This window comes from Polyodon spathula, chromosome 6, assembly GCF_017654505.1.
Source record: "Polyodon spathula isolate WHYD16114869_AA chromosome 6, ASM1765450v1, whole genome shotgun sequence".
NCBI classification, from domain to species: domain Eukaryota; kingdom Metazoa; phylum Chordata; class Actinopteri; order Acipenseriformes; family Polyodontidae; genus Polyodon; species Polyodon spathula.
This window is the reverse complement of record NC_054539.1, coordinates 28612730-28638374: the sequence shown is the minus strand read 5'-3', so window position 1 is coordinate 28638374 and position 25645 is coordinate 28612730. Positions and strand designations below refer to the sequence as shown.

The window sequence follows — 25645 nt, the reverse complement described above, 5'->3', positions numbered from 1 at the left end:
TGATAGATCAGGTTGAAACAAAGTCCAGCTGTGAAACGGATTGCAAGTGCCAAGATTGGCTAACCCCTTGGTGTTTTTGTAAATTGAAAAGTAGAAAAATGTTAGTATTCAGGAAAAATTATCTGTCATAAAAATATATATGAAGTAAAAACTAATCATACAGATAAAATAATTAATGCATAATATTAGTGCTTTGTTTACAGGTCTGACAGACATAGTGGTTATATACATGAATCTTATAATAAATAATACAATATATTAGAACTTTCTTATAAAATGTTATAGCACAACATTGTGTCAAAATTGTATAATTAGTATTATGTTTCTAGATTGTATATAACAGATGCATAACAGTTACAAACATATTTTGGTTATTCATTATAGGTATGGCTTCTGCTTTTGTTTTTACTAATTTCATTTTTCAGTGCTTATTTTTAGCTATTTTCGAGTTTTATGTAAGTCAGGTTTTTTCAGGGCGTTCACTTTTTATATACTGAAATTATTGTTTTGGGTTATTTTCCAAAATTCTTGGATGTTTTTTTTTTTTTTTTTCCGTCACAATATGTATAGTAACTTGACAGTACTTGCAGACTTTAATTGTACCTTCTTTCCTTTGCTGTCTTCCACAATTAAATTCTTATGGTCACAGGTCTATTCTTCTGGGATTTTTGTGTGTTTAGGCATTTTTTTTACATTTTGACACATTTTGCAATTCTGTTTTAAATTGTAATATTGTTTTAAATCTTGCAAGTGTGTACAATCCTCCAGTAGAAATATAGGAATTTGCTGCCACACAGTAATTGGGATGGGTTTAAAGTATTCAGAACGAATCAATGTGAGATACAATTCAGGAAGGAGGGACATTGCCCAACTGCAATGGGAAACTGTAGGTTATTTTATTTATTTCATGGGAAAGAGGTCAAGTCAATGTGAATTGAGTAACTATTTCCAGTGATTTTCCAGTGTTTATTTGATATACACCGATTTCATTTTCTATTTTTTTTGTATTGGGGGTGTTCTATCAGTTAAAGAAGCCTTAATTATAGGTGGTGATAGGGGGTGTGGGTTATTCGTTGACAGACAAGAAGACACACAGAGGTTATGACATTGACTACGCTGCTCAGGCGAGCAGGATTTATTTACACAGATACAAATTCACTTGCCACTCCCAGCAATGGTAGATCACAGAGGACATACAACAATTTGTACAAAACTCTACAAACAAAAGGTGCTGTGAATATGGTGAGCGCTACTCTGCTAATCAGGTCCCTCATAGACACTTTGCTCCATCCCTAAACTAATCCCTATTCCTTGTAACAGTTAAAACCCTGACCCTGTTTACACACAGAATTGTTGGTGGTTTTGGATTCCTTACTTTTTGAGCTCTGACCCCAGGGTGGTTGAAGGAGTTGACTTCTTAATCACACATCTCCGATCCCAGTTTACCCTTCCGCAATGGTGAAAATTCTGTTTGAGGTCTGACTGAGTCTGAAGATTATAAAGAGAATAACATTTTCACTCTGTGGTGAAATGCATCCTACAATTACCTAGTTCACATGTAAAAAAAAAAAAAAAAAAAAAAAGTTTTAACCCTTTGCGGTCTTTGTCGGACCAGGTACGACATTACAATTTTCTCTTTCTGGTCCGATCTTGGACCCTGTGCGACATCATCAAAAAGACGTCAAGCACAGGTCTCTAGTCATTTTTACTCCGGAAAAAGTAGAGAAAACCTTTCAGTGGCCAAGTGAGACCGATAGGAGCCGAATTAAGCCGAAAAAGGAGGCATATCTGAGCAATACACATAGCACAGATATTTGAGGAACTTTTGGAGATGTTGTGGTAATAAAATAATGACTTGGATCTCATTATTGAGAGTTTGGTGATAAAACGAGTGATCAGGAGAGGATTTATCAGTATGCACGACTATGAAGAGGTATGTGAAATACAGTGATTAAGGGGTGGGGCGTGGCTGGAGATGCAGTACTGATGTCCTTTTGCTATGCAGTGCCTTTAAAACCTGTTTTACTCTAAAAAAAAAAAAAAAAAAAAAAAAATTAACAGTGCATGTGAAAATAAATTGGACCTGACGCGCCTGACAAGCGCTGAATAAATGGACTGCTAAGGGTTAAAATGTACTAGAAATATCCTCATAAGTGTAATTTAATGCCTTCTACCTAAAAGCTGTAAAATTATCAGTGGTAGCCACATCCCCCAGGAAGTAGGATCAGAAATAATTTTATAGGGGGGATCCTGAGTGGCGCATTCAGTAAAGGCAATCCGCGTGGAATGCAGGATGCGCCCTGTATCCTGGAGGTTCAAGTCCATGCTATTCCACTGCCAAAAGTGGGCAGGAGTTCCCAGGGTGCAGCACACAATTTGCCGAGCGCTGTCCGGGGGGATAGCATAGGTCGGCCAGGGTGTCCTCAGCTCACCACACATCAGTGACCTCTTGTGACGGGGTGGCTTTGCAGGGGTGACATCAGACCAGAAAGGAACACACACAGACAGAACTGGCGGGTGAAACTGAGATGACAAACAAAATAAATAGTTGAACAAAAAAAAAAACTTTTTGGAACAAAAAGGCACGTTGGCAAAACAGACAAACAAACAATAAACAATAACAAATATTGTGCTGGTTTATTAACCTCTTAACTTTATTACCTCCTCTCCTCCCTCGTTCTCCATTCTGAACCGTCTCCCCGAACAAGGAAAGCTGCAGGCTTTTATATTCTGGCCGAGGGGTTAACTAGCTATTAATTATCTTGTTACCCCTCAGCCATAGTCTGCACGAGTTTAATAAGGATGTGTGGACGAGATGCTGCAGTGTTCTCACTGCGTGTGGGAATCCACTAGGACAGGGGTGTCAAACTCAATTTTACCAAGGACCATATCTTAATTTAACATTCGAGTCACGGGCCACAAAATGCACACATATACACATGCATTTTAATAGGTGATATAGACAACACATGTTTATATTCAGTTTTTAATACATGCACATATATGTTATATATGACTTACTAATTTAAAACACATGTTATCTATCTAACCAAGTTGCTGCCCTGTGCATTCTCATTTGCTGAAGAAATCTGGCACATTTTCCGTGAGATTTTCCATGAGCTTGTCAATATCGAGCTTCATGTTTTGTGCTGAAACGGTCTTTAGCACGGAGTGTAGATGCTTGTCATTCAGGCGAGATCTTGAGCGGATTGATTAATCTTCATCAGTGAAAATAGCTGTTCACAGAAGTACATACTGCCAAACATTGACATGATGTGTGCAGCCTGCTGAAGTGGAGCTGTGGGAATGTGGCTGGAAGGAACGGGTAAAACTGCTCAACCGAGACAGAATCAAACTTAGCCTTCAGTGCGCTATTGCACTGCAATTCAATAAATTCCACCTGGATGTCTTCTGATGCAGTTTCCACATCTACGCCAAATGGGTTTGAAAAAAGCTGGAACTGGAACTGTTGCGAAAATCTGAAAAACGGTGCTCAAATTCCACACGCAACACGTTTAGTTTTGCAGCAAATGCACTACCAGGAAAAGTAAAATCCGCCAAAGAATCACATACAGCTTGGCATGTTAGGAAATGGGAAAGGTTTCCTTGCTGCTTGTGTTTTTCCCACACATGTAACTTTAGCTGAAGCACCTTAACACCATCATACATTTCAGTTATGACTTGTTTACAGCCTTGCAGTTTCACATTTAAATTGTTGAGCTGTTCGGTTATATCACAGATAAATCCCAAATCACACAACCACTTTGTATCTGAAAGCTGTCTAATTTCTTAACATTTATTGTGCCTGAAAATTTATATTTCTTGACACAATTCAAAGACACTTGTAAGTACTGCACCGCGGCTAAGCCGGCAAACTTCTGTGTTGTACGGCAAATCACCATATTGAGCATTAAGCTCGTCAAGCAACTTTTGGAATTGCCAGTGCTTCAAACCTTTCGCCTTGATGAAATGTATCTTTTTCACAACCGTTACCATTATGTGATCCATTTTCAGCACCTTCCGACACATCGCTTGCTGGTGTAGAATGCAGTTGTACGTTATAATTCACCTCCTGTATTTTTTTGCACACCAACAAGCCCATTTTTTTCACCACACATGGGAGGCGCTCCATCTGTTTTTGTCAATCCAACTAATTTCTCCCACTGTAATTTCATGTTGTGCGCGGACTTCTCAAGCTGTTGAAATTTATTGTTTGCTGTGGTAGTGAGGTGCATAGCTGCAACATCTAAAAGCTCTCTTGAAGATTGGTAACCAGGTCATCCACTCTTTCAGCCACAGTATTTCTTGAAAGACTGACATTGGAAAACATGCTTTTTGTGAGGATAGACTTTCTGTGACTTTAAGCATGCAGCCTTTTACAAAAGCACCCTCAGAAAAGTGATTTGACAACTTTGCAATTAGCTCTGACACAAGTTAACTTGCTTTACTGCCGCATCACTTTCACGTTTTGCCTTTTTGCCATGTTCTGCAGTAAATCAAGGGTTCTTTTTAATTGACAGCTTTTCTTGCCTTTGCTTTCCTTTAAACTCGCTGTATTTTTCTTTGTTTCATTTCATAGTGGCGCCTTATATTGAATTATTTCATCACCGCAATACTTCCCTTACATACCAAGCAAATGGGGTTTTCTTGCAGCTCTACAAATAAATATTCAAACTCCCACCTTTCCTGAAACAATCTGCCTTCCTTATCGATCTTTCTTTTCTTGGACTTTTTAATATATTATCGTTTTTGATGTCCAGTAGGCTACAGTGTCTAACGGAAAATACACCTTAAGCACCACGCACGAGATATGATTGGCTGTCTCTTGCTGTCTTCTGTTTCTTTAGCTCTGAGCTTCCCGCTACTTTTCTGATGGCTGACGGGATTTGGAGTTATTACGTGTAATAACCCAATAGACTCAAACTGGACCAGGCCAAATTACACTGTAATGAATGAACTTTGCGGGGAGCCAGATAAAGTACCTCCATGGGCTGTATTCGGCCCGCTGGCCTTGAGTTTGACACCCCTGAACTAGGAGCTAGTTTGCCTGCTTCCCAAACGACCACCTATAGTACGCAAACCAGCAACAAACTAGCACCTTAAGTGGAGATGTTCGGAACCAGCCTGCAGCTGCTCGCTGCATAGGCTTTAATAGGTTCCGCCGCCCTGCGCAGAGACAGAATGCAGGCCAAGCCACAGGCTGAGCAGCCACAGGCCCATGAATTTGCTGCCACAGGCCCAGGGCCCCTTCTCAGGGAGCCATCTGAACTATTGCCGTTAGTACACCACAGACTTCTGGGTGCTTACTACCATTCAAACTGGATATTCACTTCAGTTCAAGCACAGCCCCTCTCCCTTTAGGATGTCACTGTGGTGTCTCAGGAGGTAGCAGGTACTTCTTAGTGCTAGCTCCCCGTGCTTTCTTGAAGTGCATGGAAGCTGTCCTAGCCCCATTGAGACTCAAAGGCATAAGAGTGCTCAATTATCTGGACAACTAGCTCATTTGTGCCCAGCACAGAAAGTGGCCCACACTGAACTGGTCACCAGCCACCGGAAGCGTGTGGACCTTACGATAAATAATGCGAAAAGTCAGCTCACGCCTTCCCAGACAGCCTCCTAAGGGAGTGTGCTTGGATTCTGGGTCCATGCTGGCCACTCTGCAAGATGGCAGAGTGCACATTTGTTTGTGCATTTGAGAAAGGAGAGGAAGACTCATGAAATTAATTGGAGACTGAAGTTGATGAGATGCAGTTACCCTCTGCAGTACAAATTAAAATGGTGTGCTGCTTTTTATACAAAAAATGAGAAAAAGCAGATTGCATAGAGGATTTACACTGGACCCTGACGCACCCGATAAAACGAGCAAGTGGTTGTGCAGTATTTATTTGTTAGCCTATTTGTTTTCTATGAGTCTCTTGCTATATCGCAGCCCTCGATATATAGTGGATCTATACTGGACCGCGACACCCGCGATATATCGAGTGGGTGGTTGCAACTGGGCGAGGAGCCCTGTACATTTATATTTATATTTTTATAACAGGGTCTTCCCCTCCGCCCCTGTGTCTCTGTTGTGTTATTTTGTATTTGTGTTTTATGATTTATTTATTTGTAAATGTTTTGACAGCGTAGCTGCATGTTTTGTTTTTGTATTTGTGTTGCAGCGTGGATGGGAAGCCCTATCCACATTAAAAACCTGTGCAGAATGTTCTCTGGGTGGGTGTTCGGAGGAGAAACGGGAGCGAGAGCAGAGAAAAAAAAAAAAAAAAAACAGTATAGGATCAGTGAAGGCGATTGCCCAGTCTGACCTGGATTTTATTGTATTTTGTGTTTGAGGTTTGTTTTTGTTTCAACTTTTATTTTTGCTCTGTGAGCAATGTGTTTTGTTTCAATATGTTATTTATTTTTGTTTGAATAAACAGTACCACAGTGCCTTTTTGCACTGCAGTATGTTGCCTGTGTTTTGTTCCTGCTTCTGGCCTGACATCACCACGCAGCCATCCCTGTCACAGTGGTGTGTGTGTGTGTGTGTGTGTGTGTGTGTGTGTGTGTGTGTGTATGTATGTGTGTGTGTGTGGATGCCATATACACAATATATTATTATATATATATATATATATAGATATATATATATAATATATATATAATAATTGCCAACTATATTTATAAATATAGCCAGCTATATTTTTAGCAAGTGTCTAATAATTGTTTCTGTTTTCTTTCAGCAATCCAGCTGGCACAGGCTGTCTCTTTGTACACAGTCCACCTCTGTACAGACAGTACACTGCGCTAGCCATCTGTTTTGTTTTGTTTTTTTTTTCCAGTTAGCTTTTCATGCACCAGAGAAACATTGCCGGTATTAATGGCTTTTTAGCTGCACTGTGCTGTTGAATTGGCAGGAGCCTTTTCGACCAGGCAATATTCAAAGTGTCTCTATACGGTTGCTGTGTTTGCTTTGCTGCACTGATAACAAAGGCTACTAGATTTGTTTCTAGTTAGCAGGCTGCTTCAGCCCCTGTCTGTTTTTCAGCACATGCTTGCAGTTTGCCAGTGGCTTTTTTCAGGTTTTTACCTGCACGCAACTTGTCCTGTTACCAGCCCGGTACCAGTGATTTGCTCTGCTGGTACCCAGTACCCTGGTTGGTACAAGTCGGTACCAGATCCTGTCCCAGTCACCTGTTCGGTACCAGAGCCATTACAAGACGGTACCAGAGCTTGTACAGTCACCTAGTCGGTACCAGAGCTGGTATCGGTCGGTACCAGAGCCTGTACCAGTCACCTGGCCAGTACCAGAGCTGGTACCAGAGCCTGCACCGGTCATCTGGTGGTCAACAGAATCCAGAGGCTAACTGTCAGCTTGGAGCTGTTTCAGCCCAGTGCAACGGTGAGGGTACTGACCTTCGAGAGACTTCTGGGCTTGATGGCAGCACATCCCAGATCCTCCCCTTAGGGCTCTTACGCATGCCCCCTCTCCAAGTCTGCTTCAACTACAGGGTCCAGCACCCTGTCTTAGAACCCCACCGCTTACTCGCTGTGTCTCATCACTGTATGGAGGCTCTTTCATGGTGGAAACAACCAGCTCATCTGTGCATGGGCACAGCTCTGGGCTATATCAGGAGGAGAGAGTTGGTGACTACAGATGCTTCCAACCTAGGTTAAGGCGTTAAGGATACAGGGAGGGTCTCCACATAAATCTTTTGGAGCTGCGGGCAGTTCATCTGGCCCTGCCGCAATTTTTCCGAGAGATACAAGGGAGACGTGTACAGACAGCACCACAGGGGTGTGGAACTGAGCGGTAGACCTGCTCTCCAGAGGGGCCCCCACAGCTCAGAATGGCGACTTCATCCAGAGGTTGTGAAGCTCATTGGGAGAGATTCTGCTGCACAGAGATAGATCTCTTTGCGACCCAAGAGTCCACCCATTGTCCCCACTGGTATTCCTTCGTGGAAAGCGGACACCTGCTAGGCATAAACACGCAGGCCCACAGATTGCCCAAGATTCTGCTCTATGCTTTCCCACCATTGCCTCTGCTTCCACTGTGTATGGAGAAGATCAGGCAAGATTGGGCCCGGGTGCTCTTAGTAGCCTCAAAGTAGCTCAGGAGAATATGGTTCTCGACACTGGTACAGCTCCTATTCGGTCAGCTGTGGGAGCTGCTGGCCCATAGCAACCTTCTGAGTCAGGTGCGGGGGACACTGTGGCACCCAGATCTAACAGCTCTAAAGCTTTGCGTCTGGCCCCTGAGAGCAGACATTTGAGCCATCTCAGGTTAACTGACAAGGTCATTGAGACGCTTCAGAACATCAGAGCAGGTCTACATGCTCTCAGTATGGTTACAAATGGGGTGTGTTCCTGACGTTTTGTCAGTCGCGTGAACTGGACCCCATGACTTGCCCCAAGGCAGATATACTGCACTTTTTGCAGGACCTTCTTGATGAAGGGAAAACTTCCTCTGTGCTTAAGGTCTACCTGGCAGCTGTCTCAGCTTGCCATATTAAAATTGGCTTAGTGTCCCCAGGAGCACGATGTCTGGCAGGACAGTTTTTGAAGGGTGCTCAGAGGTTAAGACACCCTAGAAAGAACCTTGTTCCTCACTGGCAACTTAATATAGTGCTGGATGCACTTACAAAACCACCATTTGAGCCCCTACATTCAGCAGAGCTGAAATTCCTGTCATTAAAGACAGCTTTCTATTCCGCTAAGCAGGTAGGTGAAATAAAAGCCTTTTCAACAGAAAAAGCTTTTTTTTAGATCTTCCAACTAAATGTTGTAGATCAGCAAAACCCTGGTTTTGGGACCAGTGTTAAAAACAGCCACTCCTTCTGCTTTTTAACACATTTTTATTGTGTTCCCCTTTAAGTTCTGGGGTAGTTAGCCATACACCCTTTTGAACTTCTGCTGTTAAATTCTGAGGTTACTCAGTGTAACCTTGCAGCATGTACACTGCATGAGGGTTCTCCCTCACTGTACTGTGGACTATATGCCATGCATCCTCAATGTTCCTGAATGCTAAAGGCCGTTAGCTTCCTTTTTAGCACATCTGCCAGTGTTGCAAGTACTTCACTTGCAACCACTTTGGTATTCTATCCCATTAGGTAATGGTTACATTTCATACTCAAAATGGAACGTTAAATGTGGTTGCTTGAAATAAGAACATAAGAAGGTTTACAAACAAGAGGAGTCCATTCGGCCCATCTTGCTCGTTTGGTTGTTAGTAGCGTTTTAAATAAAAGTTTATTAATGAAATCTTAGGCATAAAAAAACACTGACAAACTAAACAGAAATGTAACCATTACCCTTCGAGGTCGCTCCGTTCATTCCAATGCAGCAGGTCTGAAAATAAAATTGCGCTGAGCCTTAGCGTCATTCATATTTATCTCCTGGGGGCGGAGCCAATGTCTGATGCATACAGGGCTCCTAAAGGAGCAGCTTTGTTATGAGTGCTCAGGTAATTCGGGCTATAAGAGGTTATATCCTATTAGGCAATGGTCCAGCCGTTTAGACTGCCGAGACATGGGGGACCTTATGGCATTCCAGCCCGTCGAGCTTGCAGCTCTGGGTCTGGCCACTGAATGGCTGCATTTGAGCCCTCTGGTGCTTTCTAATAGGGTCACTGACACCCTGCAGAATGCCAGAGCACCATCCACACGTTCCCAGTATGGGTACAAGTGGAATGTATTACATACGTGGTATCTGCCTCATGGGTTCGACCCCACGACCTGTCCCATGGCAGTTTTACTGCAATTTTTGCAGGGCCTGTTTGAAGAGGAGAAATCCCACTCCTTGTTAAACGTCTACCTGGTAGCAATTTTGGCTTGTCATATCAAAATTGACTCGGTCTCCCCAGGGGGTATGGCCGCATGTGAAGGGCATTGTTCCTCATTGGAGGCAAAACGTGGTGCTTAATGCACTCATGAAGCCTCCATTCAGCAGACATTTTTGTCGCTCAGTGGGCTTTTATTGCTTGCTATCACCTCTGCAAAGCAGGTGAGTGAGATGCAGGCATTCCCATTAGGGAAAGCCTGCTTAACGTTTACAGAGGCCAGGACAAAGGTCACTCTCTGTACGAAACCTGCATTTTTTCCGAAGACTACAGATCTCTAGTCTGACAGAGAGTGACTGCTCCATACTGTATGCCCATTTCGGCCCTGGCGTGCTATGCTGAGAGGATGAAAAGTTGGATGCAGTCCGAACTATTTTTTGTCTGCTATGGGGCGAAGTCCCATGGTCAAGTCCTGTCTAAGTAGCGGTTGTCCAAATGCTTAGCAGAGATTATCAGGACTGCCTATGAGCTGGCCAACTTGCCCCCTCAAGAAAAGTTCACTGCCCATTACACCAGGGGCATGGCAACTTCGTGGGCTTTCGTGGCTGCGGTGTAGGCTACTCCCCATACCTTCACTAGGTTCTACAGACAATGTTGTGGATCCTCAGATCCCTAGTTTTAGAACTAGAGTGTTTTCTGGCTTCCCAGTCAACAAATACAACACAGGCAAAAAGGTGAGTTTCTCCAGTTTTTTTACCCTAGCAACTTGTTACCGGGGTTCCGCATGGTAAAGCACAGGCAGCCTCTTGGCTAAGCCTCGGAGCATTCCAGTTGCTCTGCAGTCTTGCCCTTGCGATGGCTTTGGTGCACTCACCCATACGGAAATGGTTACATTTCATACTGGAAAGGGAATCTTAGGTTATTATCATAACCCTGGTTCCCTGAAATAGAAATGCAACCATTAACCTTCAAGACAGCTGTGGCCTTGAAGGTGACAACCTTTTATAGGAAACACTCTTGCAGGACACACCTGCCTGCTGGTTAGGGATCCAATTATAACATCTGCTTGTAGACTTATCAGCAGACAGTTTGTCTTCAAAGACAACAACGACCTAAAGCATATGATAAGTCAACTCTGGAATTCTTGAAGAAAACATTGTGTATCCAAGCTGTCTGAGCTGAAGGGAATATGCAACACAGAACAGGACCAGATTTCACTGACACGATGTGAAACATACTGGTTAAGAATTATCATAAATGTCTGAAAGCCATAATAAAAGCAAAAGGAGGAGTCACAAAATACTAAAACTGGGGTTCTAATACTTTTGTCACGAACAAATACATCAAATGAAATAAATATGATGTTGTTTTTTTTCATAAACATTATTTATTCAATTACTAGAAACTCTGTATTTTGCTTTTTGTTTTATTAAAACTTTGTTAAAGTTTACTAAATGCTTGTCCTTAATCTGTTATCTTAAATTGTGGTATAATACGTGTAGGGTGCCAATACTTTTGTCTGCGACTGTATCCAATTTGTGTCACATATTATATGTGCAGACATTCAGAAAAATAAGACATTAAAATAACTTTATATATATGATAATGATAGAGGTAGAGTAATCAGTGGGAGAAATTAGGCTACTAGGAGGCAGTGTGGTCCAGTGCTTAAAGTCCAGGCCTTGTAACCAGAAGGTCACCAGTTCAGATCCCACCTCTGCCACTGACTGACTTACTGTGTGACCCTGAGCATGTCACTTAATCTCCTTGTGCTCCATCCTGCAGATGAGATAGTAAATCAGCGTCCTATTGTAAGTGACTCTGCATGTGATGTACTGTTCACAACCTACCTCTGTAAAGTGCTTTATGACAGTGGTCCGCTATGAATGGTGTAATACAAAAATGAATATATTATTATTATATATGAGGGCAAACATTTTGTTGGATTGTGCCCTCATACAAAATGGCCAATGGGGAAATTATGAATTGTTGATCACCTGTGTTAACTTGGACAACTCTACCAGCTGTAAGACCCAGTTGTTATATGAAAACTTGTGTTGTGTACCGAACTTTGCTACTTGAACTGACAATCCTGGAAACAGGGAGAAAATAAAGAACTGAGTTCCCGTTATTCTCATACTGATTGGTATACAAGTTTGCTGTTGCAGGCCCTGCTTTGCTACAATATATTAAAGATTAATTGGTTTAAGCATCTCTCCCAACAAAAATAGGAGCAGCACATGTTCTCTTAAAAAGAAAAAAAGCTGAGCACAGCTGTCATTTCTCGAGTTTTAGTTGAATTCCCCTCCGTTCTCACTTTTAAAATGCATTTAATTGAAACAGGTTACATTTAATATTAAACATATGTTAGCATGTCTGGAACATTAAATGAGTCAAAGATCAAAAGCAATTTGTTATGTTTTGATTTTAGCCTCATGCAAATATAACGTACTTTCCTCCCTGACAATCATATTCACTGTTCTGCGCTGCTGAAATAAAGATATAAAAAGGGGTCTGATTTATTGCATTGCAAGTTATCTAATGTTCATGTAATCAGATGTTCTAGAATGTAGGAATCTTAATTGCAAAGAAAGGAAAGTGTTAAACCAAATAGACCATGGTAGCATTGCCGTTGATCCTGAGTAACTGTTTTTCCAGTTTAAGAAGCATTTTGATTCTATCCAGCATATGTTTGCCACAGTTTTCTCTGCTCTAATTCATCCATGTTATTCGACAGCTCCAGATGGCGTACTGCCTCCCAGGCTCTCATCTGCCACCCCGACCAGCCTTCAGGTTGTCTGGTCTGCACCAGTTCGCAACAACGCTCCAGGCTTTCCCAGCTACCAGCTCCACATGAAACATGTGCATTCCACTGGTGAAATTCTAGAGTATGGCTCAATATTTATTCATTTACATTCACAAATTGTTTTACTGCATATATAGAACCTAAGTACCATGTGCATGTGAAAATCCCCCTCCCTTTTCTATGTAGTCCAGAATGTACTGTACCATGCTTGTGGATTATTGAAAACAAATGTTTGACTAAAGTCAGCTTTCCTAATCATAGTACAATTTGTGCATTGTTGTTATAAACATGTTTTTTTTTTTTTTTTTTAACAGTGTTCCACAAACATAATCTATGCACACAATATAATTAATGTTTATTGTCCATTTGCTGCATTCCCTCTGATGCCTCTGAAAGATTACCTTTTTTACCTCTAGCACTAGCGGTATTAGCACATTTTCTTGTGTTCAAGATCTTTTGGTTATACAATACAAGCAAAGATTCAAAAGATCTTGAACAGAAGAAAATGGTGATAATACTAGTGAATATAAGAACTGGCCTTAGTATTTTGAAACATTGGTTAACACTCCTTTAAAGCTGGGGTGTCATGATTTTTAATTTTTTTCAGAATTCACTTGTACTGTTCGTAGGCCAATAAAAGTATCCAGGTAGTTTTTATGTGTAGGTTTTAACGCTGAATGTATAAAAAACAACTCTGAAGTTGACACCTCTATGAAAAGTCCAGCTCACTCGAAGCTGCGGCTAATTTATGCATGATGTCACCCCAGGACAAGCTCGCAGACCTGCCAGCTGCTTTCCTGCATTACCGCTCACCAGAACCCTTGTCAGTCACATACGTAAACACCCAGGGGAGACACCATGGTAAATAAATATGTAGTGTATGTTTGTTCCAACACACCAGTGCCATTGATATATCTTCACGAGATTCCAAACACTGGAGATTTACAAAGAACAAAACTTCACTGCTGAGGTGAAACAATCATTCTCTATGCATTCCTGCAGTCTCTCGTCTCTAACCCACATAAGAACTTGATCTTGTGCCTCCCGATCACTCCAGATTATTTAGATTGCCAATCTTAATATACACTTGACCTTTATTTATTAATATTATTATTATTATTATTATTATTATTAAAGCGCTGTGGATCACCACATGAAGTGCCCGACCACCTGCTTTTATAATTGTGCGTATTTGATATGGACCATGTTTGCCCCACACATGTTCCTTGTACCTTTTGTGTTTTTGAGGTCTCCTCTTCATGGCTTGGCTCTTTTCGTAACTTGGGTTTCTTTTCACATTGACAGTGTTTTTATAAAACATAGCCTACTCGCTATCTTACTTGCCGTGGATCGTAAGACCATGTTTAAGATGGTACGGGTGAATTACATTATTAGATGATACATTCTGGTTTAAGTTTAGTTTAACAATTCCTGCTTTGAAACATTATTTTGAAGCCAGGCTACCTTACATTACACCGTGTAACAATTTATTTTTTTTTGGTTCCTGGGTAGTAAGTGTTATTGCCTAATTGCTTATGCTTCAAAAGTATAGAAAATGGCTATTATTCCCCACAGACTTTGCTTTTGTGACCAGGACAGTGATATTTTGAAATTTACCTATTTTCCAGAACATTCCAGATAGATTCAGTGCTGAGTAAACTTGGAGTAACTTCTAGAACTTTCTAGAACTTTCCAGTAATATAAATAATAGTATAAATACAGGGGCCTTAAGCCCACCAGTTCAGTTTAGTTCCAGCTGCCTAAGTGGATACATATCTGCATTTTTCTGAGATGGCATCAAGAGGCTGCAATGGTGGCATTCCTGATGGGTCTCCAAGGCAATTTGACCAAGTTTCCCTGCTATCTTTGCCTTTGGAACAGCAGGGACACCAAGGCGCACTACCACAGGCGGGACTGGCCACAGCGGACCGAGTTCTCTGTGGGGAGGAACAACGTCAAGTGGGAGCCACTGGTGGACCCCCGGAAGGTGCTGATGCCACCACTGCACATCAAATTGGGCCTTATGAAACAATTTGTCAGAGCTCTAGATAAGGAGTCGGCAGCCTTCAAGTACCTTCAAGACTTCTTCCCTAAGCTGTCTGAGGCAAAGGTCAAAGCCGGTGTCTTTGTCGGACCACAGATAAAGAAGATCCTAGAGTGCAATGAATTCCCCAAGAAGCTCACTAGTAAGGAGAAAGCGGCTTGGAACAGCTTTGTCGCAGTGGTTCGGGGCTTCCTGGGCAATCACAAGGCCAAAAACTATGTGGAGCTGGTTGAGACTCTGGTGAAGAACTACAGCACAATGGGCTGTAGGATGTCCCTCAAAGTCCAAATCCTTGATGCTCATCTTGATAAATTCAAGGAGAACATGGGAGCGTACTCGGAGGAGCAACGCGAGCGCTTCCACCAGGATATACTGGACTTTGAATGCCGCTACCAAGGACAGTATAACGAGAACATGATGGGAGACTACATTTGGGGGCTGATTCGTGAAAGTGATTTACAGTATAATCGTAAATCTCGAAAAACTACTCACTTCTAAATCTTTTGTAGTCATTTTTGTATTACTTTAGTATAAATACATGTTAATTTGGATTCATATGTTATTTTTTTCTGACTTTATGTGAACGAAAAGACACAAATTCGCCCGTTTTCTCATTGGAAATAGGTAAATTTCAAAATATCACTGTCCTGGTCACAAAAGCAAAGTTTGTGGGGAATAATAGCCATTTTCTATACTTTTGAGGCATAAGCAATTAGGAAATAACACTTACTACCCAGAAACAAAAATTGTGTTACATAGTGTTATTTACTGTATATGTAAGAATGATTATATTGATTTGTGCAATAATTCAAAGTAAGCTGTGCAGTAAGTATGAAAAAAGGAGTCCTCCCGATCTCGTGTATAAGTTGCAGGTATGCAGATGCAATAATCAAACGATATTCTTCTAAATTCACTATCTGAATAATTACGCTTGGCACAAGCTTTTTACAAAAAGCAGTAAGAAGATATGAGGCGTGAATATACTGCCAAGAAATTCAAATTTGAAACCTGAAAAAAAAAGCACTGTGCTACTCTACCGTTGACAACATACCATGAAGAGAGACGCAAGCACAGAAAAGATTAACAAACTTATTTTCTTTAATAGCGCAATAACTTTTACCATTGGTTTCACAGACCCTGGTTAGCACTAATCTTGGACTACCTAATGTTAAATTAGGTAAACTAATATTGGAGTGAGACAGCTGAAGCTCGTAGTTTGTGATTTTTACATTTATAAAATCTTTTTTGCCTATTCTAGGCTAGACTGTATATGTATGATAAAATAGCAATAATATTGAACTAATTTAACAAATTCATAGCATGTTCAGTATGTTGACTGCATAAACCTATATGCACATTAAACAGGTGAATGTCCTGGTGTGACATCACACACGCTTGCTCTTCCGGGTAGAAGAACTGAAGGTTTTTGAAACAGTCTAACCACAAATGCGCTTTTTTTCACCTTATAAGCACAGAGTGTGAATGAAACTTTCAGGACATGTTTAGAAAGTATAGCTACTCTCAATAATGACTTTTTTTATGTCATGACACCCTACCTTTGATGCCTAGTTTGGTCTTGTTTCCCAGAGGTAGTTTTAGCCTCAGGGCACACATTCCTCTCCTTACAAATTGCAGTAATAGATTATAAATAACACACTACGCTTTTATATTTCAAGAAATTAAACATACATTTAAAAAGGAGATTATCTTTTTTTTTTAATCAAAGATGGTTTTGATAAACACAACATTTTACATAAATTGGCTACAAAGCTGGTATGTTTAATGTGTCAATAATCGTTTTCTTTTTTTTAAATCCTATAGGAACTACACCTTTAAATATTTGTCATGAGTTGACTACTATATATATATATATATATATATATATATATATTATATATATATCACACAAGAGTTATGGAATGGAAGCAAGATTCAGCCTTTCAAGTTATAAAAGCATAGCCAATCCATGCATTTAAAAATGTAATATTTAACTAGGCAGTGTTATCAAGAGTTAAAAATAATTTATGCAGACCAGGACCATTGCACAGAACACTGGTCTGTCAAAAGTTATGCATCTAATATGTATTCATTACATGCACCTCAACAACAAAGTGCAATTTAATCAGAAATGGGAAAATTCTCATTCTGTTCTAATAAATAAATGACTAGGTCCATGTATTATATATCACCCTAGTTTCTTGGGATTCTTTTGAAATGTATTTCATTGTTCATGTGATTTATTTATTAAGTCTTATGGTAAATTTGATTGTGGATCTTAAAAACCACTATAACACAAAATCAGAAAGGAATAGAACGAGTGGTATCAAATAATGATTTCAGATCGATCTAACAACTGCAGGCTTCCATTTTTAGTAATTTAAAAAATGTAACTATCTATTTTAGAAATTGAATATTTTGTCCATGTTGAACGATTTTCAGTTTAAGCTCAAATTGAGTAATAGTGTTTAAAATGAATAAGGTAAAATGTAAATGCACATCTAACTCTTTCCAATGTTAATGATCTACAAATAACAAATGTTAAAAAACTGCAAGAAAAACTAAATTCATATTATTGTGGTTAAAAGTAGGACTGTACTGATTTAAAATTGATAAACTGGAATACAAAATAAATTAATTAATTTTGTTCACAGTCAGAATTCTGAAATCATACAATTCCCTGATTATGATAAATATTCTTTCATTTCTTTTTTCATAGATTTTTGTTCAATGCATCATCTTCCTTCAGTTACACGGCCGAGGGCTTGAAGCCATACACTGCCTATGAGTTCAGACTGATTGTCTTACATGTGTATGGAAACACAGTCAGCGACTGGGCTCAGATGGTGACAGCAGAGGACAGTAAGTTAGCTCATTTAGCGTAACACAACGTTGTAAAGTGTGAGTGATTTAAATTAACCTGAAGGAAGCATTCATCTCAAATCCCAGGAGATTCCAAATATGTTGAGTGCAAGGAGCGGTCAAAAAACAACAAACCTCTTTTTAGATATATGGAGTTGTGTAGATGATGGGTCAGTTACAAGACAAGCTTTTTAAGCATTTTCAGTGGAACTGCAACTGGAGTAAACGCTATACCTGTGACAATGCTGAGAAATGTTGAAGTCATGTTTGATGCCTGTGGCAGGAGCTTTGAGGTGACGTCAGACCAGAGAAGAGCGTTGAACACAGAAGGGTACAGTGCAGTGGCGCATGCGCCGTTTTATTTTTAACACAAAAATAAATGAAAAAGGTTAAACAAAAATAACACTGTGCTCACAGAGCAAAATAAAAGGTTTGAAATAAAACAAATCACGAACACAGTAATAACAAATACAATCCAGGTCAGCCTGGGCAATCGCCTTCACTGATCCTAGATCGTTTTAAATTTATTTTCTCCTCGCTCGCTCTCTCGCTCTCCTCCGTACAGCCACCTAGAGCAGGGAGAGCTGCAGGCTTAAATACCATGGCCGAGGGGTTAACTAGTTTGTAATTATTCTATTACCTCTCGGCCACAATCTGCACAAGTTCATTAATTTGTGTGACTGCCGGCTAGTTTAACAACGTTAACACAAGGTTTTTAATGTGGATGGGGCTTTCCATCCACGCTACAAAACAATAACCAACATTTTCAAAACAAAACACACGGCGTTCGCCGACGTCTATAAACAAAATAAAACACAATACAATAAACAAATACAAAATAACACAGGGGCGGAGGGGGAGACCCTGTTTAAAAATAAACAAACAATACTATTAAACAGCAGGGCTTTCCTACCGCCCTGCTACATGCCATATTTACAAATCCTCAACCTCTTGCTAGATCTACAGGAAAAGCACAGGCCACAGGTGCTAACTAATATAAGCATAAAACTATCTGCATTAACAGACACAAGTGCATGCAAGTGTATAACTTATAAGTGACCTTGATCATGTCATTGTGGTCTAATTACTGTAATGGAATCATATTACAGTTCATGACAGGGGCTCTTTGATAAGTTATAAATTAATCATACTTGAGCATATTATCACATACATTATAATTAAACAGCCAGTATTTGCATACATTTCAAATGCACCATATTATGGCCTATCGTTTATTCATTGCTCTGCAACACCCGCCCACACGCTCGAAACAGAGCATTAAATTGTATATGCCCTGAAGCTTTTTAGAACTTTCCTTCTTATAAAATCCGCAAATGTCTAAAGTTACTTCTTGAAGCACTGATTAAACTATTTTAGACCTGAAGATAATGCTACAGCTATCGAACTGTTGGCATTTTACAGTCTCATTACAGTCTTCATTTTAACTCACATTATCTGCAGAATTGTTCCGTTTCTCTAATATTAGCTATTCAGCCCCAGCACAATGTGAGTGATAGTTCAATCTTTTTTAACACTTCTTGGCATAGATTTCTTTGCATATAAATCAGGTCCCTTTATTCTAAGAGAAAAGCACTTTTTTCCCAGCTTCCATCCATATTCACTAAATGAAGGCCTGATAAAGATATTACTGTACTTATAAACATTCAAAGAAATGGCAAAGAATAATAGTTAGTATTTTAAAATGCCACTATTAAGGGTACTTGTCCTATTTTTATTTTTTTAGTTGTTATTTTTTTGCTATGGAACTTGATATATCGTCCCAAAAATACAGACCAATTGTGAGAAATGTGAGGATGCAATATTATTTTGTAAACCTTATTTTTATTCCAGTATACACTACTGCTCCAATAGATCTAATAGCAACCTTAAGAAACACAAGAACTGGTAGACTTGTTCTATTGGGCTGAGTACATGGGCGTCCACTTCACTCCAAAACTCAAATGGTGAAACGTCTGGCTACTCTCATATCTGTAGTTCTACGGGGGTCTTAAACAATGCAAGCTCTCACAGCACACAGTTCTTTAGGAAGTTTGGTGTAGAAACGTCTTCCATTTCCTAGTTTTTAAAGCACAATAATAAAATTAATCTTTTAAATTTGACAGCAGACATTTTAAGCAACAATAAAAGATTTATGTGAATACTGGTGGTGTTTTTCTTGAAAATCAGATTGCTGTAAATAAAGTGCATTTAAAAAAATGATTATGACATGCACTAATAAGATTTACGACATGCACAATTGAGCGGAGATAAGAATTATCATGCACTTCGTTGAGAAGGCAGGGGGTTATACATAAATACAGATTTGAAGTATTATAAGGATATTTGTGGCTCTGAAAGTCTTAAGTTAACCCAGTATATTGTACTGGGTGTTTGCTTCTTTGGTACAATGTCCACCCTAAGGTTCACCCTTAAATAATGACACCACCCCCACCCCCAACCCCAACCCAGAATATGGAAATAAGTATGCTAGTATAAGAGCCATGTTTACTTGAAATGTTGACATGCTTTTATATCCTCAAGTACATAAATAAACAAAATGGTCTGTTTAAACATTATGTTACGTTGGTGTGGTTTCTTAAGTAGATTCACAGATTCCTAACACTTAATTCCCCCTTTCTCTTGGCACTCACACTAACAACATGTTCTATTCTACATTTATTTTATACTTAAAAGATCTGATCATGATATGTGGAGATTTTAAGTATTCAGTAGAGTGTCTGGCTCTTGCCTTTTATCATTCCATTAAAATTTTATAACCGTCTTTTTATTGTCGTTTCATCCAAGAATTCTTACTTCTGGAATTTGATCGCTACTGCTGTGAACATAAACTTTTCCGTGTACAAAAGCTTTTTTGTCATGTATTACTAAAGTGCCACACAATAAAAATTATAGCTAGTCTCATGCATGATCTTTGCAGCTTAATATATGTGTATTAATCAAGGCTACCCAGTAGTAAGAACAAAAGCAACATAAAATAAATAAACAAAAGGAAAAAAAGAAGCAGACCTACAATAACAATTAAAATGTCAGTCTATTAAAAATTCCCATTTTTCAAGGTCAGTAATATTTTGAAATATAAACAGCTCTGTCTAAAATTGTCAATAACTTATGTATTAAAACAGAATGTGAGGACATGATAAAACACGGGATAAAAGTGCAGCTCAGCTTGTCACGCATTAGCTGATTGTTAAGTAATGCATATTTCTGTTTCAACTGACAAATGAATTTGCTAAGAAAATAAATATCAAGGCATGCTTATTATTATTTTTTGTTTTTGGGTCTACTGGTTGGAGGACCAGCTGAGTGACTTCTTATACCATGTTGGTTTGTATGACATATCAGTTCAGAAACCCATCCTTTCTAATTAATGAATTCCATGAATGCTACAAAAGGATAAGCTAGACCAAGGTGGATTTTGAAACAAGGGAAGCTGTAGTACCAGGGTTACTTTAATTGATGTTGAAAATCTACTGAAAAGCACACAAAATACATGCAGGTCAAGCAGACAACATTGAAGGTCTTATTTTAAAATAAAATTAAATACAAGTTATACAAGCAACCGTAGACTATGGGATATGTTATTCACAGGACATATCCTCACATGGGTCATATTGTTAAATTAAGTGGTAATATACTGAAGATTATACAATGTAGCAGCAATATTTTAATGTTTTCTGATTTAAAATAAAATCCAAATAGTTCAAATAGTATAACTTTAGTTTGGAAAGTTTTGAAGTGAAATAACTGCATGTACAATTGTGCACAATTTATTTGACAAACTGGTTAAGAAAAGCATGTTCTGCTTTATGCTGTACTGCTTCAAAAATAGTTAATATTAATAAGCATGCTAGTATTTGTTTTTCTTTAAAGATTCAAAACTACAGTATACCAACAAAACATCTTTCAAGCATCAGAAAAGCCAGTGAGTGCAACAGAGGTTCCTGTAGTATTGTGTTTATTTCTATTGTTGTATTTTTATATTCAACAAGGTGCTTTATAAGTATTCTAAATGCCTACAATTACAGCTGTTACTGATCACTGATTGAGGCTGACTTGTGTTATTGCACTGTGTTCTTGCTTGTGCTTCGAGAGCAGCAAGCATCAATAAAATAAAAAGCACCTGCATCCTAAATGAAATTTCAATTGAAAAACTTAACAGCCCTTCAAATTGCAGATTTTAACAGAACCCAGTAAAGCTTAAATAACACTTTGCCTGTACAGACCAAAAGGAAGGGGGGTTGGGGATCACATTCAAGGTGACTTGATTGTCTCTTGTGGTAAAATTATTTACAATTAAGGAATTTCTCAAGAGGGCTGCATTGAATTTGCTGCTCAACACCTTTGCAGGCATGTGGTTGGGCTTTTTCAGTATTCATGGAGGCTCCTGAACCTTTGTGGTAATTGAATCAGTTAGAGTGCTGAGTGGAGCAAGCATAAAAACCTGTTAACCTAAAGGTCAGATCTGTGCATTGTTTATTTATCAGAAGGTTGAAGGAGCTAAATCGACAGCTTCTGTCACAGTTGCAATAAAAAATGACCCATAACAATAACGGAGCAGATGAATTGCAAACTCTGGGTTGGAATTATAAACAGAACACAGTATAAATGTGGAAATTGTAACTACATATAATGTAGTATAATCGTACCATGCCTGTTTTTTGTTTTGTTTTTACAGGTTCTGGAAATTGTTTGTATGCATGGGTGATTAAGTGTGCTTTAATTTTTGTTTTGAAGGGGGTGGGGGGAATATAACATTAGAATGCTGAGAATATGCGACATTAACATGGAAATGGCATTGATTTTATTATTAGTTACCGCTGCAACCATGTAAACTGAGCTATAGAGGTTATCTGTCTGGGAATGTCAGGCGCTCATTGCATCAGCAGTACCATAATGTGCGACTGACATTTCAGCTTGGGTACTACTTGACGTACAGGAGCTGCAGGTTCCAAGGCTTAATGTAAGGGAAATGATGTGCCTTCTGTTGGCATCAGGTTTCTGACTGGAGACTGAACCCACTCATTTTTTGACCTGGGACTGATATCTTAAGGCTACAAACAGCCATTTTATTTACAGTGTAGGCACTTTATTAGGAACAACTAGGAAATAAAATATACACGAGTCAATTTTGTAAAACATAATGTTTAATCTAGGTCTATTATAATTTTCTCATACCTGCCAAGTTAGACTAAATATTCCTTACCTTTTACAACACACTTCAGTTGTGCTCCAAATACCACAGAAAAAAATACTTCAGCGTCTGGGGGGCTCAGAGCAAGTAAAATAAATATGATTAGACTAGATCCTCCATTACGACATAGAATTTTCAATTTAAACATTTCTTAAATGTTAATGAACGGTCTTTCAGTTCAACCCTAACAAGAATATATGTATTTATTTTAGGATTTATTAAAGAGTTTTAATCTTTATGTTTAAAATGAACACTCTAAATCAGTTACTATAAATTGATTAAAACACATGTTTTTATGAAATGGAATTATGATAATAGTCTACCCCAAAACATTCAATAAAACTTTTATTTTATTTTATTTTAAATGAAGCTCTGAAATAGCAGAACAAATACTAAATTAAATTTCATACCAATATCTTAGTTTTAAATTGTAAGATCACAAAAATCAGGATTACTACGTATGTTTCTAGTATTTTAGAATCAGAAACATTGAGTTTCTTCACAATCTAGTATATACACTGTATATATAGATGCAGATTATAAAGATGTAGGAACTAATGTTGTCACCTTCATTCACCTTGATTTAGTTTGTCCTTTTGTACCAAATATATTTTAATTTTATTTATAGCTTAACTTTTGAGAGATGACCAATTTAACTGGAAGAAGCAAACAGAACTATCCGTAACAGCTTGTAAATATTTAATTGGGGTAGCACAACATTTGGTCCTGCAGGCTTGCACCATGTTGTCTGTCACAAATTTTGATCAATGGAAATATTGCCAGAAAGGACATATATATATATATATATATATATATATATATATATATATATATATATATATATATATATATATATATATATATATACACAGTAACACTATTGTAATTGTTATGATTATGATTATGATTATGATTATGAAACTTGGTGCACATACTCCTCTCATGGCCTACATTCAGATTTGTTCACAAGAATAAAATCTGTAGCGTAGTTTGGTGGCCATATTGAATTTGTTAAAAATATTAGTTGTCATAGTTTTTTTTGTAGTCGTAGTGGTCATATTAATCATGTGAGGGAGTAGTGTTGTCATGGAGCATTAAGGCACCACAGGGGATGGGTTGACATGATGTAACCGCACACTTAAAGCATTATAAGGCATGACATGAAGCAGAGTGTCTTTAACCCTTAAGTGTGTGGTTATATCATGTCTGCCCATCCTCTGGAGTGCCTTAATGCCATTATAAAATGATTATAAAATGATTTGATTTATTATCTGTTTTAATGAACACAGCAAATTTAACAAGATATTTCCAATAACATTAAAATCACTGTACAAGAAAATTGTTCCAGTAATAGGTAAACAACATTTTTTTAAAGTGTTTCATTTTAATAAAAGAACATCAGTTTATTCATAAATGTGTATAGTAAATATTGATTAACATGTCTAAGTAAATAATCTCTGTTTATCAATTATATTAACACATTACTTGCTAATTTACTATTTCATTAATGGACATGCATATTTAAACTTAGTAAATGACATAAATAAATCTGATAAAATAAACTTTAATTATAAATCAGAGATTTTTTGAATAAATGTTCATTTGAAAATTGCCAGATATTGTGCTGTTTGAAAAAACATGCTCTTCGTTATTGACTGCTGTACAGCCAAAGGGGCGCTGCAGGTGAAGGCTAAAGAATCAAGAAGTGCAGTTAACCTATTTAATGACAGGCAAAATACAACACAAAGCTGCTGCAGTATGTCCACTGTTTTGTCATTTCAAATCTTTTCACAAAACAAACATTATACTTTAAACTACAGTGTCCAGTTAAACCCACATCATGAAAAGCCACATTTGTAGGTGAACACGCTAAAGTAAAAGTTGCTACATTTAAAAAAATATATAAACATGTGACATTTTTGGACCACTAAAATAAAGGGCTTTACATTATTTCTACAAGTAAGACATTGCAATGTCTAATGTGAAAACACAACACAAAATAATAAATTAACATCCAAAGTATGTCCAAATGTCCAAGACAAAAAAATGGTGAAAATCCAAAATATGGATTGTGGCATAACAGCAGGAAAGCGTAATCAATAAGACTGTAGAGTGTGTTTCGTCTGATTCGAAACCGCCAAACCGCTCCACGTCTTCATTATCTTAGCCAAAGATAACCCAGACCTTAACCATGAATCTTTCAGTGCACAGAACAGTTTTTTTTTTCTATTCATGTGAGCTGCGATTTTTCCCCTGAGGCATTATTTGCTCTTGGTTATTAAAAACTGGAAATTTAGTTAAAAGTTAGGGGGGGTGGGGGTGACCGTTCAAACCGGGGTAACATAGCATTTGGTTATTACCAGCATCCTGTACTTGTTGTTAGCATTGTGAAATGCTGCATCCTTCTTTAAATTAACTTTTTATTTTTATTTTGGGACATTCAAAAAGAGATTGAAAACAGCTTACAGACTGATAAAGCTTGCTATGCTGTATTGCGTTCCATCTTTATTCCTCACAGAAGCAACATACAATTCCCAAAGTAGACTGTTCAACTCATCCTTAGAAAGTACATTACATCTAAGTGTACCTTTTTCTTGGAGACAGTTTTGTAAAATATTCACAACCCATTTAGAAGCCTTTATTGTGGGTTTTTTTTTTCCTGGTTTGGTCAAGTTCTAGTTGATTCAGTTCTGGTTCTGGTTATTTCACTGTGCCGTTTCTCTTTTAAATAAATTTAAATTACTGGTTCTTTGTGTGGTTCAGGAAATTAATCTTCATATCATTCTTCAACAGTTTTTCTATTAAAAATATAGAAATGTGATTCTGGGTCTGAATTTTTTTTTTAAGTTAGTGGTTACGTATAGATATTAAATGTTATAGAATTAAGACAGGTAAGTGGCGGAGGAATTTGACTCAAAGGGTTTGTGTCTTTTGAAAGGTTGTGTGGGATTAACGTATGGCAGG

The 25645-nt window shown here is 38.3% G+C and overlaps 1 protein-coding gene across 1 annotated transcript in view; it reads left to right on the top strand.

Moving 5' to 3' along the window:
* Positions 1–25645, top strand: part of ush2a (Usher syndrome 2A (autosomal recessive, mild)) — a 378004-nt gene that overhangs the window by 245025 nt on the left and 107334 nt on the right. The window contains exons 40-41 of the mRNA XM_041252711.1: positions 12498–12648; positions 17327–17469. Of these exons, the coding sequence (XP_041108645.1) occupies positions 12498–12648; positions 17327–17469 (294 nt within the window). The remainder of the gene's footprint in view (positions 1–12497; positions 12649–17326; positions 17470–25645) is intronic.